Genomic DNA, 19,405 nt, shown 5'->3' with positions numbered 1-19,405 from the left:
TGACGATGTCCTCGCATCTTTTTACAGAAATGAAAGAAAGCTCGAGATATTTGGAAGTTGAAGTCCAGTAGACATCAATTTCACTGACATATGGCTGGTCTCCACAAACGCATGGAGGCCCTGCATAACACTCTCGGCAAGTTGGCTTGCCGCGTGTAAGACTAGGCAATGCTGGCAGTTCACCGGGCTTCAGGGGTACACGACATGCTTTTGATCTGTCGATAACTGTAGACCCTTCGATAAATTGAGCGTCTGGCCTGGAGACCTTTAACGAGAGGTTTGTGTCGTTAGTAAGCGGTTTTGGAGCCGATGTGCTTTTGAGTCCCATTGTAATAACACACAAAGTATGGGTCTAATAAGTCGTGAAATCAGTTAATTTTGAAGGGTTGGGACTTCTAAGCTGGTCGTTCCCTTTTTGATTCTGGATCATTTTCATTTGCTCGCTACACGGCCAACCGGCTTGCTATGTATGTTGAGAGACTCCAGAGCACCGCCAGTTGACGACAGCAGTAGTCCTTTCAAAGCATTCACCGGCCATTCTTACTAGCTCCAAGAATGGAAACTCTCCAATACAAATCTGGAAAGACCTTTCACATGGAGAACATCTAATCTCTGACACGTCTTTGGTCTTTGGGTACGAGGGCGGCTGGGGCGGCGCCCGGAAGTCCCAGCCGCCGCTCTTTCGCTGCCACACGAACGAAAGCCTCACTTATTCACTGTAGTACCAAGAAACCAATAGTGTAATATTGCTTGTACTATATTTGCAATTCGACTCTCACTTGTGCCTATGGCTGCGTTGGATACTGCCGAAAAAGCCAATTCCTTCATTGTTCACGGACTTATGCAATCCGTCCCGACCATAGGATAATGAAACATGCCCGTTCCTTTGTTCAGGACAAGGAGGAGCTTCCGGAGCGGGATAAGATTATGTTAAAGTATCTGTAATTTGCCTTCTATCTAAAAGTCGAAAACCTAGTTAGTCCCGATCTTCTACCTTCTAGCTTCCGGATATGAACTGAAATCCTTGAAGACCAACAGCTCAGACTTGCCGCACGACTCGGAGACCGTTCTTTCACTAAACGACAAGTTCAAGGACAGTCATCTTCGAAGTTATCCCCTGAAGTCGGTATGGAGAGCGCTGCACCTGTCTATGCTGAGTATTCCGGCCTTGACGACCACTCAATTGAAGACGTCGACGACTATGCCCCTGGAGGTTTGCACCCAACCCATTTAGGAGACCTACTAGGGGACGGTCGATATAAGGTTATCCTAAAACTCGGCCACGGAGGCTACGGCACGGTTTGGCTATGCCGTGACGTCAAGGAGGGGACATGGAGGGCTGTAAAAATCCTCAAGGCCTCAAACTCATCAGAAGACTGTCCAGATCTAAGAATTCAATCTGCATTCTCCAACATAGACCATTCGCAGAAAGATGTCAGGAATTGCCGTGTAGCCCTCGCTCTTGGTCATTTCTGGACGAACGGGCCCAATGGTACGCATCTATGCATCGTAATGCCCTTGTTGGGACCTAATCTGGACAATGCGGCACAGTTGTATCTATACGATGAGGCACCATTGGTGCGAATCTGTTTTCAATTGGTCCAGGCTATGAGCTTCCTTCACAACAAGGGTGTATGCCACGGCGACTTCCGTCCGCACAACGCATGTTTCACTCTCAAGGACATCGATAATCTTGAGGAAGATGACATTATCCAGGCTTTTGGCAAACCAAAGCTGATAGGCCTAGTGGAAGATGAAGAGTTCGACGCGGTTGATTACGGTGACACTGAATCGGACGCATTCAGCGATGAAGAATCTCACGAGAGCGTACGTTCAGACGAAACAAAGATGGCTGGCAACGCGGCTAGCCACTATAAGAAGCCTCAAGCGCACCGTCCGAGATATTTGGTCGCAACATCTTGTATCAACCCGAAATCCCCGTACGTTTCAAATGAAGTCGCTGTCATCGACTTCGGAGTGTCATTCCTCGTCTCTGAGCCTCCGGAAGAATCTATGATCCCACCTCATTATGGCGCACCTGAGACATTTATCGACAAGTGTGGGGACCTCGGTTTTGGGAGCGACCTGTGGGCACTCGGATGCACAATCTGCGAGATTAGAGTGGGCTGCGAACCATTTTTTGACGTCGGAGACATCTGGCATCTAATGAAGTATTGGGAAAATCTCAACGGTCCTTTGCCAGAACCCTACAGATCATCTCTGGCAGAGGACCTCGAAATACCCGAGGACCCTGAGCAATACGTGTCGACTGATTCGGAAGAGATCGAGGAGCTTGCGCAGGAGCATCTGCGTAGAACAGGGGTCACTGGCTCTTTACACAACATCCTCCTAGTTGAGCGGCGATTCCAGGTTCCGCTGCGAGAAGGCGAGGAACCATCGCCGCCGCCACCCCCTACAAGCAGCACAAGAGGGCGCATGCAAGTAATATCAGGTCACAAGATTGTTGCGGCCGAGATGACTCGGCGGGAGGCATCAGAACTCATGGAACTGTTCAAAAGAATCTTCGCATGGAAGGCTTCAGAGCGCATCTCAGCGTCCGAGATACTGGATCTGCCGTACTTTGCAGCTTGCCGGGCGGAAACCGAGGGAGCTTCGGAATCACAGCAGATGTCTGGAGAAAATGCAGATGTGGATTCGGCTTCGCAGGCCGGGGCAGACGCCACAGTGTCCTGGCATGGGGACAGCGGTAACGAGGCGTTGGTACCACTCGGTGGGATTGGTCCACTTCTTGCACTTTTGCGCGAGTTACTTCGGCCATGTGGTCTGTAGACACAGTTCAAATGTTGTACATGAGATGTTTGTGATAATTGCATATTGACAAAAGTACGATACAATCGCAGTGAGACAACACTTGGGGCAAAAATTCTGGTTTGCAATGTATGGCTACTCGCCGGAATCCATTTGATTAATAGGTTTGAAACTTGGACAGAATTGTTATTGATGTTGGTACTTTATTCGGTTGTTGTCTTGATTCCGGGTTCTTCTGGGCGAGGTATTTCGGCACGAACTATCCCGCGTTACGCGCCTCCCGAGGTCCATGTTCCCGATCGCGAGGCCTCGAGCGAACAACAGCAAGGCCAGTCTCGTCCCCGCGGCGATCAACAAATGTCACCCCGGCTGTTTTGGTGCTTCAGTTGAACCAAGATGCAGTCCGATTCGCGCGAAATTTTCCACAGGGCATAACGTAGAAATACTATTTCTATTTGTAAAGCATGAAAAGCGAGGCCAGCGAGGCCAAGCCGACTCGGCCCCTCATGTACCGAATCATGGTCCAGGTTCATTCCATATAAACGATCGAAGTCTCCAATAATAATCTCTAATATAGGTTCGGGGCACAATTGGTCAACCTCCTTCTTGACTACGTACCTAGGCAGGTAAGCAGGTGGAGCCCAATTCCAAGATGCTCAGCACCTCTGCCACCGCGCTTCTCGCCTTGTTGTCAGGTGTCACCGCAGCCTCGTCGCTTGCGAGACAGGCAAAGACGTGCACCGTCAAAGCTGGCGGGAGCAATGCGACTGATGATGCTCCTGCTATCCTTGAGGCGTTCCGGGAGTGCGGTCAAGATGCCACAGTCGTCTTCGAGCCTGCGACGTACCACATCAACTCAGTGATGAATGTCACTTGGTTGCGGAATGTCAAGATTGACCTCCAGGGAACCCTCTCGGTGCGTTGTCTCCCATCATACAAACTCGAACGGTGCTGATCGTGCACAACAGTGGGGAACAGATATCTCATACTGGCTGAACAACTCGCTACCAGTGGGCTATCAGAACCAGTCGACAGCCTTCATCTTGGGCGGGGATGGGATCACTCTAGACGGGCATGGGCACGGCACCTTCGATGGGAATGGCGACGACTGGTACCGCTTCATTCGACAGCAGCCCAACACGTCCAACTACCCAGGTCGGCCACACGCCATCACATTCAATGGTCTTACAAACTCGGTGATTCGGGGCGTGAGGTTCTTGAGGAGCCAGATGTGGTATGCATTCAGTCCTGTCCAACCTGCCGCTCGAACACGTAGCTGAGATGATTCCTGTGTCAGGACAATGTCAATCATCCACAGCCACAACAACACGCTTGACAGCATTTTCATCAACAACACTGGAAATACCGTGCAGAGCTGTGAGTGGCGTTAACTAAGGATCAGTGATGTGTGCGTGACCGAGACAGGTTGCTAACAGGCACAGCGAATACTGACGGCGCCGATACCTTTTATTCGTCAAATATCCGATTCAACAACTGGACGGTCTACAACGGGGACGACAGCATTTCAATGAAAGCGAACAGCACCGACATCAGTGTCACAAACTCCAAGTTCTACAATGGCTTGGGCATCGCTTTGGGCAGCATCGGGCAGTACAAAGGCGTCTTTGAGACGATGGAGAGGTTGCATTTTGAGAACATATCCTACTTCAACACGCTGCACGCAGTAAGTTGAATCTAGGGCATATTAGCAAAGGACACCATCACTCACACAGCCGATAGGTCTATGTCAAAACCTGGACGAATGACCAAAACGGGTACCCGCCCAATGGAGGAGGTGGTGGCCTTGGCTGTGAGTGCTCTTCCCACGTTCTCTTGAAGATCCGAGAACACTATCTCATGCTTCCTACCTCAGATGCATCGAACGTCGTAGCCAAAAACATCGAGATGGAAGGCATGCGCGGCGGCGCCTTCACAATCTCCCAGTGCACCCGCTTCTCAGGAGCACCCGGGACGGGCAACTGCACAAACTCGCAGTTCCAGGTGCGGGACCTGGAGGTCCGGAACGCCCGGGGAACCACAAAGGACAAGAGGGTCGCCAGCTTCCAGTGCAGTGCCGTGGCACCGTGTACCGATATCAGCCTGCACGACATCGACGTGAGGTTCAGCAACGGAACAGCTGCGCCGGACTACCTCTGTGGCAACGTTGTGAACCCACAGGGGTTCACTTGTACTGGACCGCCCTGCGTTGGTGGGAGTGCGACCGGAGGATGTTGAGGCCTTGCCTTCCCTTGGAGACTCAAGTTCAGGTCAACACACTGTAAATACCAAACACACCACGCATCAATTGACTGCCCAACTAGGTACCCTAGGGTACCGAGGTATCCTAATTATGATGTCCTCTGTGCTTAATTCCTCCGTATAATGTGAAAAACCGTCGCCAGAAGCAACAAGGCAGCTGTAAGACTCGCAGGGTGAAGAAGGAATGACTAGATGACGCTGCGGAATTGTTCAGGTCTCGTTCGGCACGGTCAAGAAGTGGCGATTGATGATGTTGAGAACACGTACCTAACTAAGGAGCGCCAGCCCAAGAGACCAGTCCGCGTCGTATGGAAGGATCGAAGGAAGTTACCTGCCCCGATCGAGCTTTTGGGAAGGCATTGTGAGTTCTGGGGGGGGGGGTCAAGATTGGTGTGATTTCATTGGGGTTCCTGATTGGGAGACGGTCCCAAATTCAACGTCAACATCCCGCAATTTTCCATGCTTCCCAACACTCGTTATAACTTCGGTATCCTTTAGGATTCCAGTATCCGAGCCCGACCGGACCAGGCTGATCGTCGTCTATAACTGTACCGTCATTACTACTTCTCAATCTTACATCCAGACGCCGCTGGAAATCTTCTTGCAGAAACACAACCGACGCCATGCCGCTCAAACGAGGCAGGCGACCCGACTTCTTTCGACACCTCTACGACGAGACGCCCATAAAGCAGCCTGAGCTTCCTTGGCCCACGGATTTCGATTCCGAGTCCGGCATGTTGATCGACGTGTGGGATGACGATAAAAAGAAATTTGTTCGTCGGCTCCAAGTGGTCGGCGAGTACCCACACCCACCGCCCCGCGAGGGGACAATATTATCGTTGCCCGAATTTCTGAAAAAGACACTCGTCGTCTTGGAATTGGGAGAGGAACACGAGCGAGTCCACCCTGAGCCTATGTGTGTGGTAGACACTCTCAGGTGGACTCCGAGCGAGTTCATTAATCGGCTCCGGAATCAATATTCTCTTGGGTCCAGCGCCATGACAATCACCGTCGACAATACCCAACCTGTGTTACTTGATGCCATCCGCGAACTCCCAGATATCCGCCCCCAGTCGCATTCTATGAGGAAGAAGCCATGCGAACCCCCCAAGTGGCACCCAGAAGTGACACTCGAGTTGGCTACCACGGATTTCCTCGACACAGGAGAATTGCCAGAATCACCCTGGGCACGATACGTAGTCGGGAAATTCAAACGTCGCTGCAAGAAGATGCGCGTCGCGGCCGACGCCCGGCCGCGGGCGGAGAACCCCGAGGATGATTGGGACCACTTCTTCGATGACCTCGAATGGCTCCTACCGGCCGATACTAAAACCCAGACGAGAGGACATTCTTTCTTCGAGGCCTTCAATAAGGGAGGGGAAAGCGTCGGCATGCTCTGGTTTCAACTTTCAAAAGACAAATCATGGTCCCAGTGTCACTACATAGAAGTCAAGGCCGAACACCGACGGAAGGGCTATGGTGCGAAGATTGTGTCATTCTGGCAGAAGATGGCTCTGATGCAGGGTGTCGACGTCATGTTGGTTGACATCATCGGTGGCAACGCAGGGGCAGAAGGACTTTTCGCAGGTATGGGATTCACCACTGTCGAAAAGACGGTCGGCATAAGACCTCCTCAAGAACCGAATGTCGGAGAGTGATTCTGGTCGGAATTGCTAGAGGATCTTCAGCGTCAACAGCGTGAAACTTCATTGGCTTTCCAAAATTCATGTTGCTGCCATTAGCCACCTGGGCACCACCCCGCTGGATCGTGGATGGACAGCAGGCATAGTATTACAGCGACAGTTAGAAACCCTAGCGAAGGTCTTCTACGGTTATAAGCATCAAATCCAAGGCTTGAGGTTGTGGATGCATCCATTTTTCTCTTGGCTGACTGTGACACAGCTACATCTCATTGTAGATAGAAAAAGAGACAAGGAGCGAAAATGCCTTTGCGAATTTCTCGCCTGCCTTTCCATCCTGCACAAGGTTGTTCTTTACGAAGGCGGACGTCCAACCCGTTTTGAATTCTTACACAATTTAGACCCGCTGAAACTAAATGCCTTTTTTCAAATCTGCTACAATCTGGAAAGAAGAAGAAAAAAGCTCTAGGACTAGCAGAGCGCTGGGCCGCGAGGAGGGCCAGTAGGCACGACACGAACCCAGAGGACCAGCCCGCCCCTTTTTGTTCCTCAAAATCGTGAAGTGTACCTTAGGGAAGACGTAGCTTTTAAGTAGTCAAGGAACTCAGAAAAGTTGTACAAGCCTCCAAAAAGGGCTACACGAACATCCTCCTTACGCTTTGAAAGGTCTAAAATATTGGTCTACAGCAAGTCATCCCACCAAAAGTGGCCTGGAGTAGCTCAAGCCAAGCTCATCTCGGGCAACAGCGACGTCCGATACCTCATGCCGACCGGCCAGCTCTCCTCCCCTTCCACAGCTTAAACTCCCGCCCAAAGCCAGCCTCGCCGACCCCCGTCCCATCCCCCATGCCATGGCTCATGGCCCCGCCCAGGTCCACCAGCGGCACCATCGACGGCCGCCCGTGGGCACACTGGAAGGGGAACGCACACCGGACCAGCCTCCCCAGGAGGTCCGCGCACTGGTCCCGCGTCAGCGCGTCGTTGAACATGATGGCGCTCCTGCAGGACCGCGAGTTGATGAGCTCGGTGATCCCCTGCGGGCACCCGTGGAAGAGCGACACCCAGGCCGGGCTGTTTCCCCCGGCCTCTCCGGCCGGTGCGGGCCTTGGTCGCGGTTGTCGGGCCGGTCCCGGCTCGTCGTTCAGTCTCCACGCCTCCGTCCTGATCAGGTTCGAGAGGAGCCCCGGTTCCGTCCTGCATCTTTCCAAGATGGCGGGAGGGAGGCTCCGCACGGCGACTCTGGCTTTGCGAACAGCCTCCGTGGTCTCGGGATTCTTGCTTGCGAGGCTCCGGCCAGGACCAGGAGTCTCTACGTCGTAGCATATCCCCCAGTGGGCAAAGTGGGCCTGACTTTGGCAGAGAACGTCTCTGTCCGGCCCCGAGAGCTCAAAAACCAGGGGCTTTGGAAGGAGTTCTGTGACTGCCTCCCAAGTCTTGCAGCTCGCATTGTAGACGAAATAGTCGTTCATGAGGCCTTCGACGCGGCAGCGCTCGTCGGCAGCATGCTGGTCGATCAAGACCATAGACGATGAGGCAGACAACGCCTGCGGGTTTGTTTGATTTTTGTTGACCTGATCAAGTGGCAATTTCACGAGGATGAACTTGTTGTCAACCTGTGCCACCAGTTCAGCTCTGCAAAGGCCGGCCCTCGATATCCGCCCTTGAAGTCCCATGGCAGTCGCTTCGTGATGCGACCCCATGCTGATCGCGGGAAGCCCGTGACGGCCACCTGCTTTGACGTCAATGTCAAGAACATCTGGTACATCTGGCAATTTTGGTATCGGACGTTCTGTCTGCGGGAAAACCGGATTCTCCCAGTTGTTTGCCAGGTCTCTGACCCAGGATGTAGTGTCGCTCGTAGCCGTGGGGTCGCTCTGGATGGTGTTGCCACTGTGAGTAAGCTGTCTCGCGGCCCATCTGCTAAGTGTCAATGCTTTAGGAGGCATCACAAATCCAGTCCTAGGATCGATAAGGGTTGCCAATTTGGTGACAGGGTTGATCCACTCGATTGGTCTATCTTCAGCAGACTGTTCCGAAAATCTTGTTAAGCCTTCGGTGGCTTTTTTCTGTGGAGTTGGCACTTGAGATAGACTCCTTCCTCTCAACTGCTTGGGGTCAATGTCCTCAAAGGGTTTCCGTGTGAGTTTGCCGTTAGCGTCGTATAATGGGGATCGTGAAGGCTGTGACATGGGATATTCGGACGGCTTGGAGTTGCTCGCATCGTGTGCATCATGGCTTCTAGTAGTGGAGCTCATAAGCAGAGACTGCGAATGTATATAAGGCTGCTTGGCCTCTTTGAAGGTAGGGAGTGTCCGGCCAGACTTGATTCGCGACCACCCATCAAATGGTGACTCGGGTCTGCTCTCGGGAGTCTCGAGCTTCCGGGTACTCCTGACGGGCTTTTCCATCGGACTCGACACAGTCTTGGAATCAGCTTTTGATCTGGACCCCCCTTTCATCAATCTCTGATTGGACTTTTGATTTTGCTCGCTGCGAGAACGCTTCTCTTTTACTGATAGATTAACAGTCTTAGGCCGACAGTGGTTCTTCTTCAAAAACTCGTAGAACATGGCCTTCAGAAGGTCTGTGATCAATGCGAGATCGGGTCGCCGGTCATCGAGAACGTCCTCCACATGCAGAGACTCCTTCGTTGCTGAGGATGTAGCAGTAATCTTCACGAAGAACATTGGCCACCTGTCCACGCCTTTTCTGACTTTGAGCTCCCTCCCGGTGAAGCCATCCATCTTGGGCTTCTTGCGCTCACCACCCGAGTCAGTTTCAGTATCAACGGCCCCGAAGGCAGAGTCTGCAAAGACCCTGTTCACCTCTTCGAAAAGCACGTTAGACCGAGACTCGTTGGTGAGCGGCTCGATGCCGAGACTGATGAACTGGACGCGTTTTGTGGCAACCGGCTCGCGGCAGACATACCCGTCTATGGACAATCTTGGCGTAGACGCTCCGATGGGGACCCAGTCGCTCGCATCAGGGCTGTTGCACAAAGACGCCTGGTGCAGCAGACGACAGCCATTATTGATCCAGGTTCTTGCTCGAGAGTCAGTTCTTAAAGTCAAGCTCTGCCGACTAGAGACTTCGCGAATCGACACAGATGCCTCCCCAGGCCAGAAAAGCAGTAGAGCGACTAGGTCGGAAAGCAGCCGGTCCCAGTCCCTGCTGAAGGAGTATTTGTCGCCTTGTAGAGCGCGATACTTGACCCGAACTGGCATTGAGCCAAATAAGTCTCTCACGGTGACACGGGTGCCATGGTTGAAGGTGAGAACCCTTTGCTCGGGAGGACACGGCAGATGGCGAGCCAAGACTTTGGAGTTGTGAATGCTCAGCGAGTTGTGCGAGTGGTAATCTCGATGGTGGGACGCCAGGGAGAGCAAGGACAAAGAGGCGACGGACGCTAAGAAGATGCCATGTCTGCCGTGGATATCCGGACGTGGTGGATATTTGGACGTATCTTACGCCATGTTAGAGACATCGCATTATTGTGTGCAGGCTCTCACCTACAGTGCAGATGGCCCAGCCCTCCGTCGTCGCGGAATTCGGATGGCGGTAACCCTATTCCATTGTCTTCTATAGAGCAGTTTCCGCGGGCGTAGTCGACGGTCAGGTTGATGCGGGTGGCCTCAGCGTCAAGCGAGTTCGTGATGAGCCCACAGATCACGTTGTTCAGGGATGTGATGACGACGGACGACTTGATCTGGGCCACGACGTCCGTCGGCAGCGGCTTGATGGACATGGCCGGCTGCACATCTCGGAGGCGATCTTGCTGGACAGTCGTTGGGCTAAAAAAAGACTCTTCTGTGAGGGATCTCCCCGCTGGTGTCGCTACTTCCCGTGGCCCAAGAGACAAAGCAGCAGGACCATGTCGTTCTGTGGATGAGGTAATCAGCAGGGGGCACGGACGCAGTACCCACCAGCACCGTATCTCCCTACCGTATCCGTAAGGACAAGGCGGGCAATACGTCACAGGGCTGGCCTGGTGGGATCCCCCTGGTCGCTGGCCCCCCGTCTGTTCAGCTCGCCCTGTTCGCCCTGTCTGCCTGTTCGCCTGCTCGCAGGGTCAGAGCGCCCTGAGCGCCAGACAGAGGTCGCCCAACCGCCTGACGGCGCCTGATGCGGCCTGAGCTGGCTGGATTAGATAGCCCTTCCCTGTCGGGATGATGGCCTTTTGGGCTGCTTCCCCGGGAATTCCTCCCTGACTCCCAGCTGCCAATTGATTCCCAGGCAGCCAGGCTACCACAATCGGGAACCACCACCACTTCAAGGACCATCCCCATTCCACTTGCCCGTTTGCGCCCAAGCCATCCGCCGTCTCGTCCTCGTTCAACCAACAGCTTCGACGATCCGACCGTCTCCTTTCCTTTTCGATCACTCGTTTTCCCAGCACAGAACCAACTCCAAACGCTCGCTCCCTTACCCCCCCTCCCCTTTTTCTTTTCTTCCTTTCTCTCTTTTTCTGACACATCCGTTCGTTCCGCCGACCCTCGCCCGTCGCCCCGCCTGCAACCATGGCCATGGCGCCCACCGATCGTCGTAAACCCTTTACCAGCTGGGTCAAACGGCTGAATCAGAAGATGAAGCGCACCAAGGGCCCAAACAACCCCTACCCACAGTCAGGCCATGTCAGTTCCCGGCATGGGCTCCCACCACCATCCGCGAGTCATCGGCAACGAGAATCGCAGTCCATTGACTATGCCCAGTCGACCGTCGAGAGCAGCACCGACCCCGAGCTGGTCGTCCACTCCGCCGAGGAGCTAAGCAGGCAGTCGATGCAGTCCACGAGCGAGGGCAGGCGATCCACCGAGCCCGAAGGCGATGCCGACGGCGACGGCGACGTCGAGGGCCGACCACCGACGACTGCCCCGTCCTACGGCGGCACATCCTTCGCCGGGACCAACATCACAGCCACCGACCCGCGCAGGCCCGACAGCACCTTCTCGTCGCCTGCGCCGTCCGCCCGGTCCGTGGCGACGACGCTGTCGACGATGCAGACGAACATGGCCAACGGGCTGGCCGTGCCCGCAAACACCACCGCCCCGGCGGCCACGCGCCCGCAGCAGCACCAGCACCAGGCGGTGCAGTACACGCAGCCCGAGGCCCTGGTGACGGCGATGCCGGCGAGCGACGGCGACCGAAACAGGCGGAGCGCGTACCGCCCCGCCACGTACAGCGCGATCATCGCCAACAACCTGCTGAGCGACAACATCTCCATCCTGACGCTGGCCTCGTCCACCCAACGCCGTAGGCGGCGCTCCTGGGACACGGACTACGACCACGCGTCGGTGCGCGCCCTGCCGCCAGCGTCGCAGTTCGGCGGCAGCCGCGAGTCGCTGCCCCTGTCCGTGCTGAGCGCCAACCTCGACGGGCAGCCGACGAGCCCCGGCCTGACCACGGCCAGGTCCATCGCGGAGCGGTCGGTGAGCGGCCTGGCCCTCGGGCATGGACGGGCCGACAGCCTGAGCGGGAGCGTCGGGGGCGGGGCCATACCCGTCGCAAGCGAATCCTGAGGACAACCCACAGGGACAACCCACAGGAACTAGAAGAGGGCCCCCCTCGTACGGGTGGCGAGCGTGCGGGCGCAAGCTCTCTGGACGGCATCACTGCCCTGTCAGGCGCATGAGAGGGACGGCAAGGACACCATCTGGTCCATGCACAGGAACAAAGGCACTAGGCATGGTTTGGGCGGACACCACCAGGAGTTTTACGGGTTTTGTGTGTTATCTGGACGGGGCTTTGATTACTTTTGATGATGACTTACGGATGGAATGGACGGAATCGATACCCAGCACCCATAGGAAGAAATTGACATTCTAGGCGTGAAGCGCCGTAATTTATTCTCCATGCGGGCTTTGAAAGCTTGTCCCCTGTGCCCATGGACGCAAGAAAGAACCCCAATCCGTCGACGCTCAGAGGTTCGTTCGCATGCGGGGTAGCAGCACTTGAGCCCGAGTACAACACCATCGTCGGCCCATCTGACGACGATCCGGCTGGGCGGATACATCTCACTTTCAACCCTCCAGGGACAGCCTCTTGCCGACGTATTGTTGCTGTTTTACGTCCTCTGAGAGTCACAGCATACTAGTCACCAGGGTACACCACCGGTATCGGCATCACACCACCCCAAGTTGCCCTTCGATTACCAACAGTCAAACACCGTCAAACGCCGTCATAACATCTCCAACCCGCAGCCACTGACTGACTGACTGATATAATATAAGATCTATCTCCCTTGTTAACCCAACCCCCCCCCCCCCCAACAACAACCCAAAACAAACTCACAGCCCACGCATCAAACCCACCATGGCATCCCCACCACCACCACCAGCAGTAGCCCCCGGCAAGATCCGCCTGGCGACCTCGTCCCCCTCCACGCAGGCCACCACGGCCGCGACGCTGGCCCAGCTGCGGCAGATCGCCACGCGCGCGGCCCGCGACCACGCCGCGGACATGCTGCTGCTGCCCGAGGCGTACCTGGGCGGCTACCCGCGCGGGACCAGCTTCGGGTGCGTGGTCGGGTCGCGCAGCGCCGGGGGCAGGGACGAGTTCGTGCGGTACTTTGAGGGCGCCGTCGACCTGGGCGACACGGCGGGCGAGGGCGCCGGCGCGGGGGAGGACTGGGTCGCCCGGCGGCTCGGGGCCGTCAATGACGGCGAGGGCGGGGGGCCGGCGCGGGGCGACGGCACGAGGGAGGAGCTCGAGGCTATTGCTGCTGAGACGGGCGTGTTCCTCGTCACCGGTCTGATCGAGAAGGCGGGCGGGTCGCTGTACTGCTCTGTTGTTTATGTCTGCCCCAGGAAGGGCGTCATCGGGAAGAGGAGGAAGGTCATGCCTGTGAGTGCCCCTCAGCTCCGTCTTTATATATATATATATATATATATATATAGGGTGCTCTGCTTTCCTCTCCCTACCGTACAAGCTATATATGTAAGTTAGGTACTGACACACACCACCCGCCAACAAAAGACGGCGTGCGAGCGCCTGATATGGGCCCAGGGCTCCCCCAGGACCCTCAAGGCGGTCAGCACCGTGATCCGCGGCGTCAGGGTCAACATGGCGGCCGCCATCTGCTGGGAGAACTACATGCCGCTGCTGCGGCAGTCGCTCTACGCCCAGAACGTCAACCTGTACCTCGCGCCGACCGCCGACGGCCGCGACGCGTGGGCCCCGCTCATGCGCACCATCGGCATCGAGGGCCGCTGCTTCGTGCTGAGCTCCAACATGTGCGTGCGCGAGGCACCGGCAGCACCGGCAGGAGGGTCCGCCATCGCCATCGCCGCCGACGGGGCGCCGTACGGGCGCGAGCGGCGCAGCTCGTGTGTCACCGAGGAGGGCTTCGAGATCGCGCTCCCTGCGCACGGCGCCCCGGGCGGCGCCGGGAAGGGCCCCAAGGCCAGGCGGCCGAGCGTGTTCGACGAGGACGGGAACGAGATCGTGCTGTGTGGTGCCGAGGGTGGCGGGGAGTCGGAGTCGGCCCCGGCTGCGACTAATGGGGCCCGCGGCGGCGCTGAGGCCGTCAGGAAGACCGCCGGTGGTGGCAAGTTTGTCTCCCGGGGCGGGTCGTGTATCACCGACCCATTCGGAGAGGTCCTCGCCGGCCCGCAGTGGGAGGACGACACTGGCATCATCTATGCGGATGTTGATCTCAAGGACTGCATCAGGGGCAGGCTGGATCTGGACGCGGGTGGGAGCTACTCGAGGAATGACTCGTTCAGGTTCTCTGTCGAAGGGTTAAGCCTCGAGCCACTGCCGTACTAATAATAAAGGTACCTAAGGTTGATACAAAATTGAACATCATCTTCAGAGCGCATCGGCCAGGTCGACGGCGTCCAGGCCCTTCACCCTCTCCCAGGTAGCATACAACTCCGGGGGGAACCAGTCCGCCAGCCTGCCCGCGGGCCGGCCGGGCTCTGCGGGCAGGTCCTCGTCCTCGCTGCCCGCGAGCATGACGCCGAGCGCGGCGCCGCAGAGCCATGCCCAGACCATGCCGTCGCCGCAGAAGTAGGCCGAGATCCACTCGCCCGGCGGCACCTTGCCGTCGCCCCCCGGGCCCTGCCTGACCTTCCTCGACGTGATCCTCGGGTCGAGCCGGCCCACGAGCGGCCGCATGTCAGGGACGATGCCTATGGCGCCGGACCAGGCCCTGATCACCCGTGCGCCCTGCCCCTGCCCTTTGGCGTCGTGGCCTGGGTCGAAGATGGTAGGGATGACACCCTCCAGGTGCATGAGCGTCAGGGCGTCGAGCCTGGTGTCGTCGTAGGCGCCCAGCATCTCCATGCCCTGCTTGGGGCCCTGGAAGAAGCCGCCCCCGATCATCAGCTCCCCCGTCGGCCTCTGCGTCACGTAGTCGAACCCCTGCCCGAAGATGACAGACCACGAACGGCCGCCGTCCTTGTCGGGGAAGTAGTCGGCCGCCCTCTGGGCCGTCATATGGCACAGGCCCGACGTCCCCTTGCCCCTCAGCCCCGGGACGAGCTGTGAGGTGTGGGCATTCGTGGCGTGGACGACGTGGCGGGCGAGGATCCTCCCCCTGCTGGTGACGACGGCGTAAGGAAACGAGCCAGCCTCCTCCTCCTCCAGCTTGGAGGCGGAGGGCGGGGCGCCCTGCTCGTCGGCCAGCACCTCCTCCACCGTGGTCCCGGTCTCGACGGCCAGCACCCCGGGGAACTCATCCAGCAGCCTCCTCCACAGCGCCGTGACGAGCCGGTACGGGCTCAGCGCGCCGGCGGGGTACGACACGGCGCCGGCGACGCGCCCGTTGACGCCGAACCGCTCGCGCGCCTGCGCCGCCGTGTGGGAGGCCATCTCGAACCCGGCGGGCGCGTGCGGCCTGAACTCGTCCACCTGCGCCTTGATCCGGGCGTCCGTCTCGGCGTCGACCGCAAAGTCCACCGTCTCGACGCGCCTGCACTCGGCCAGGCCCTCGATGCCCTCGGCGCGCGCGAGCCCGACCAGCACGTCGAGGTGGCCCAGCATGAAGGCGCAGAGGCGGCCCGCGCGGTCGGGGGCGAGCCCGACCAGCACGTCGAGGTGGCCCAGCATGAAGGCGCAGAGGCGGCCCGCGCGGTCGGGGGCGAGCCCCTGCTTGTGCACCATGCCGTGGAAGGCCTCGTGCGCGCTGGCCTTGATGTGCCCGCCGTTGCGGCCCGTGGCGCCCGAGCACAGCTCGCGGGCCTCGAGGACCACGACGCGCGTGTCCCTGTCCCTGTCCTTGCCCTTGCGCCGCAGCTCGTGGAGCACGGTGCGGGCGACGGCCACGCCGCTGATGCCCGAGCCGATGATGACCATGTCGGCCGTCGGCGGTGGGCCGCCCGGCGTCTGGATGTTGACTAGCTCCGGGAAGGGCGGGCTGTCCTGCCACTGCGAGAGGGTCGGGTTGGCGGGTGGGAACCCCGGCGCCGCCTTCATGCGGGCCACGACCTGGGACCAGTCATTGGAGAGGTCGCGGAGGATGGAGACTGCCGTCTTGATGGACTTGAAGAGCGAGAAGAGCCGCTTGATGATGTCCATCGTTGGTTGTGAACCCCCGAGCTGGTGGTGTGTTGCCGGCGGTTGGATCAGGAGGAAGATCATCGGTGGCTGCGGCAGAACGAACGGGAGGGGCTTCCTGCAGGTGTGCTAGCAACCAACGCCCTTGCAGCCAGCCTAACCTTGAGGTGACACAAGTTCGTTGTACGAAACAGACTAGGACATTGGGGCGGAACAACAATTCTACCTGTCCCCTTCATTACTTCCGGTAGGCAGTGTTGGTGATTGGTGAGACTCTACAGAATCGATGGCCTGGTTCGTTTTGTATATGAATCCAGCTTCGATCCTATCGGCGTATGTAGAATAGACGCACTAGAGGCAACACACGAGTTGGAACCCTTGGAGGAGACATTGTGTAATGACGATAATAACTTACACGTCGCAAGTCAAAGGTTCCAAGTTCAAAGCTATATCGTTGGGTTTGACAGTTCGTACAAATACCATGGAATTTCTTTTTGGCATTTTCTTTTTTTTTGGGGGGGGGTGGGGGGGGGCACTTTTGAAGCATGAGGTCACTGCCCGATGATACATACACACATCACCCACTGCTGCCAGTCAATGAGGATGCCACAAGGAATACATTGGTTGAAGCCCAGTCGTCCGTGGTTGCAGTGCTGTGTCTTCAGAACCATCGATCCACTTGCGAAAGGCATCAAATGACCCTCGGGGAGTTAACAGAAAGTGTTACCACAGACCTTGCTCCTCTAACAACGCCCTTGATGTGGCACACTGAAATCGTGACTCCACTACACCCTAAGGACCACGACATCCTTATGGACCGCCATGCCATATAGCTTGAGTCTGGTGCTGTTGAATACCTGGTCATTCACACTCCCCAGACGAAATCATCCCACACAGCTTAATTCAAAATGAATAGTTAATTGTAGGTTGTTCGAAAGGAGCAGGTATTTACAAAAATGTAATCATAGAAACTGGATTGTTATTATCGCACAGAAGGCAGGGCAATTACCCGCCTAGGTTCAAGGTAGGCAGTATTAACTGTAATGATTCTCTATTTACTACACTAGTACATGTATAATCCCTGTGGCCCGCACACAAGAGAGAAATTCATTCACTAGACCTCCCTCCCAACCCAATACCCAGATAGCAAGTGATCGTGCCCTACTATTGCCGGCTATCAGACCGGTAGCCTCCACTTCCAGGGCAAAAACGGAGCCGTGGGTCGTGCCAGCGTTTTGCCGGAGCGAGCTAAGAACCAACTGCATGATCGCACATTTCCCCTTCCAAACTTGACCTTAGCGCCCAATGCAAAGGACCAACAGTCACATTAAGCATTCCCTTATCAATTTATCACAGTCCTGTTGGAAGGATTAACTTCTAAGCTCCGGGTTTGCAGCTGCCTAGGTTTGAAAGCATTTAATTGGGGCCCAGCGCCAAGCCAGATCTCCTTTGGATTACAGCCTTCTCTTACATTCATTTCTCTCTCGCGATAAAACGACTGACACAACATGACAGAACTACCATCCATCAGGATTGCCGTCATTGGCGGCGGACTGGCTGGCGCAACAATTGCGCATGCCCTCCTCCGTCATGCCCACCTAGATGTCCACGTTTACGAATCAGCACCCGAGTTCTCCGAGCGCGGCGCAGCTGTCGGGCTCGCCAGCGAGGCCCAGGAGGTCCTCAAGCTTGTGCTCGGGCCCGCAGAGGCAAGCGCCTTGCTCGACAAAGCCGGTGCCGTGGTTCAAGCTTCGACACGGCTGTGCCTGGTAAGCCCTCCCGCGGCCAAACTGGACCGGCAATCCCGGCCGAACTGCTGAACGTAGCTCTAACATTATCCCGTAACTAGGGGTCCGGCCCGCATGCGGGAACTGTCATGATGGACCTCGGTGGCGGTAACCCCGAGTCGGCTGGGAGGGTTGTGCACCGTGCTTCGCTCCTCCGCGAACTCCTTGCTCCTCTCCCCACCAGCCGGCTTCATGCGAGCAAGGCACTTTCCAAGATCACCACTGCCAGTGAGGACTCTGTCAAGGTCACTTTCAGTGACGGCCAAGAGGAGGTTTTCCACGCAGTCATTGGCGCTGATGGAATCTTCGGTGCAGTGAGGCGACATGTGTTGAGTGACAAGGCAGATGCCGAGGGCCCTTCTGCTGCTGGCTTCTGGGACTGCAGGAACCTGGTGCCGTTCGAGAAGGCGAAGGAGGTGCTTGGAGCGGAGTATTTCGAGCAAGACAGGCAATATGGGTGGGCAGGGAACGGGGCGTTCATCATGCATGATGTGCTAGACAACAGCACGAAGGTGCAGTGCGTCATATCCGCTGTTGAGAAGGATAGCCCAAAAGATCGCAAGAGGGCGTTGACGCGCGAGTTTCTGGAGGAAACCTTGCATGACTGGCTCCAAGGGCCCATCGGCAAGGGAATGATAGAGGTGAGACGTTCTCGATACCCACTGAGCGGTCTCGTTGATTATGAATCGCTGACGAATTGCCTTGACGCATAGCTCATACTCGATCAACCCGACCCTCAGGCATATTCGCAGTGGGAGCACAAGTCTACCAGCACATACGCCAACGGCCAAGTGTGCATCGCCGGCGATGCAGCTCACGCCACCACTCCGTGGCAGGGAGCCGGTGCCGGCCAGGCCTTTGAGGACGCGCTGATTCTCGGTACGCTTCTTGGCGTCGCCAAACGCCCGTCTGAGATCTCTCACGCTTTCCAGGCATATAGTGCCGTCAGGAAAGAGAGGTGCCAGAGAGTCATTGACTCCAGCAGGGGAACTGGGTTGATCCTTTGTGGGCAAGATCCAGAGGCCGGCTTGGAGCCTGGTAAGATGATGGGCCTGCTGGCCCCTAGGTGGGGCTTCATCGCTGGTATCGACCTCCACGCCTATAAGGAAGAGGCATTGGCAAAGTTGAAAGAGCTCCAGGGAGTTTGAAGCATTTCGGCAGTTTGACCAATATGGTGTTGCCGTGGCATAGCAGCAATGTTTGAAATAGTGCCACTCTGTCTAACTCGCTACGTGACAGTTCAACATTGTCGTTCATCCAGTGACAAAATTATGCCGGGATCATGGAAAGTATCCGATGTTTTCCAAGGTTTATGTGAACACACCTCCGTGAAAGTTGGTTGCAAGAAGACAAGTATCCAATTCTTACATATCACAAATTCTTTGCCGTAACGCCGCCGCATCTCCACAAGTAGCTCAATACCATGCCAGATCCCCTTCGTTTCGCGCACTTTAG

The 19,405-nt window shown here is 56.6% G+C and overlaps 8 protein-coding genes across 8 annotated transcripts; 6 read left to right on the top strand and 2 right to left on the bottom strand.

Annotated features, from left to right (window-relative positions):
* Positions 1–1,128: 1,128 nt before the first annotated feature.
* Positions 1,129–2,790, top strand: KVR01_006215 (uncharacterized protein; the record flags this gene model as incomplete). Its single annotated transcript, XM_044794926.1, has 1 exon — positions 1,129–2,790. The coding sequence occupies one exon, from the start codon at positions 1,129–1,131 to the stop codon at positions 2,788–2,790; it is 1,662 nt and encodes a 553-aa protein (XP_044645018.1).
* A 631-nt stretch (positions 2,791–3,421) lies between these two features.
* Positions 3,422–5,004, top strand: KVR01_006337 (uncharacterized protein; the record flags this gene model as incomplete). Its single annotated transcript, XM_044794537.1, has 6 exons — positions 3,422–3,685; positions 3,738–4,003; positions 4,067–4,146; positions 4,212–4,453; positions 4,510–4,579; positions 4,643–5,004. 6 exons carry the CDS (start codon positions 3,422–3,424, stop codon positions 5,002–5,004), a joined length of 1,284 nt encoding a protein of 427 aa, XP_044645140.1.
* A 647-nt stretch (positions 5,005–5,651) lies between these two features.
* KVR01_006164 (uncharacterized protein) lies at positions 5,652–6,686 on the top strand (the record flags this gene model as incomplete). Its single annotated transcript, XM_044785978.1, has 1 exon — positions 5,652–6,686. The coding sequence occupies one exon, from the start codon at positions 5,652–5,654 to the stop codon at positions 6,684–6,686; it is 1,035 nt and encodes a 344-aa protein (XP_044644967.1).
* A 471-nt stretch (positions 6,687–7,157) lies between these two features.
* Positions 7,158–10,503, bottom strand: KVR01_005927 (uncharacterized protein). Its single transcript, XM_044788268.1, has 2 exons — positions 10,182–10,503; positions 7,158–10,131 (listed from the first exon to the last, which is right to left on the bottom strand). The coding sequence occupies exons 1-2, from the start codon at positions 10,411–10,413 to the stop codon at positions 7,430–7,432; spliced, it is 2,934 nt and encodes a 977-aa protein (XP_044644730.1). The 5' UTR covers positions 10,414–10,503; the 3' UTR covers positions 7,158–7,429.
* Positions 10,504–10,831: 328 nt separating this feature from the next.
* Positions 10,832–12,511, top strand: KVR01_005903 (uncharacterized protein). Its single transcript, XM_044793033.1, has 2 exons — positions 10,832–11,299; positions 11,378–12,511. Exons 1-2 carry the CDS (start codon positions 11,186–11,188, stop codon positions 12,182–12,184), a joined length of 921 nt encoding a protein of 306 aa, XP_044644706.1. The 5' UTR covers positions 10,832–11,185; the 3' UTR covers positions 12,185–12,511.
* Positions 12,512–12,523: 12 nt separating this feature from the next.
* KVR01_006425 (uncharacterized protein) lies at positions 12,524–16,487 on the top strand. Its single transcript, XM_044788184.1, has 2 exons — positions 12,524–13,508; positions 13,641–16,487. The coding sequence occupies exons 1-2, from the start codon at positions 12,978–12,980 to the stop codon at positions 14,430–14,432; spliced, it is 1,323 nt and encodes a 440-aa protein (XP_044645228.1). The 5' UTR covers positions 12,524–12,977; the 3' UTR covers positions 14,433–16,487.
* KVR01_006111 (uncharacterized protein) lies at positions 14,475–16,184 on the bottom strand (the record flags this gene model as incomplete). The annotated part of the gene is made up of 1 exon (XM_044789126.1): positions 14,475–16,184. The coding sequence occupies one exon, from the start codon at positions 16,182–16,184 to the stop codon at positions 14,475–14,477; it is 1,710 nt and encodes a 569-aa protein (XP_044644914.1).
* An 861-nt stretch (positions 16,488–17,348) lies between the features above and the next one.
* On the top strand, positions 17,349–19,178 carry KVR01_006077 (uncharacterized protein). The gene is made up of 3 exons (XM_044781513.1): positions 17,349–17,932; positions 18,013–18,591; positions 18,664–19,178. The coding sequence occupies exons 1-3, from the start codon at positions 17,672–17,674 to the stop codon at positions 19,096–19,098; spliced, it is 1,275 nt and encodes a 424-aa protein (XP_044644880.1). The 5' UTR covers positions 17,349–17,671; the 3' UTR covers positions 19,099–19,178.
* Positions 19,179–19,405: the final 227 nt, after the last annotated feature.

The sequence above is a fragment of the Diaporthe batatas genome, assembly GCF_019321695.1.
Source record: "Diaporthe batatas strain CRI 302-4 chromosome Unknown Contig00006, whole genome shotgun sequence".
Taxonomy (NCBI): domain Eukaryota; kingdom Fungi; phylum Ascomycota; class Sordariomycetes; order Diaporthales; family Diaporthaceae; genus Diaporthe; species Diaporthe batatas.
Note: the sequence above shows the minus strand (reverse complement) of the source record. Positions and strands in the feature narration are given on the sequence as shown.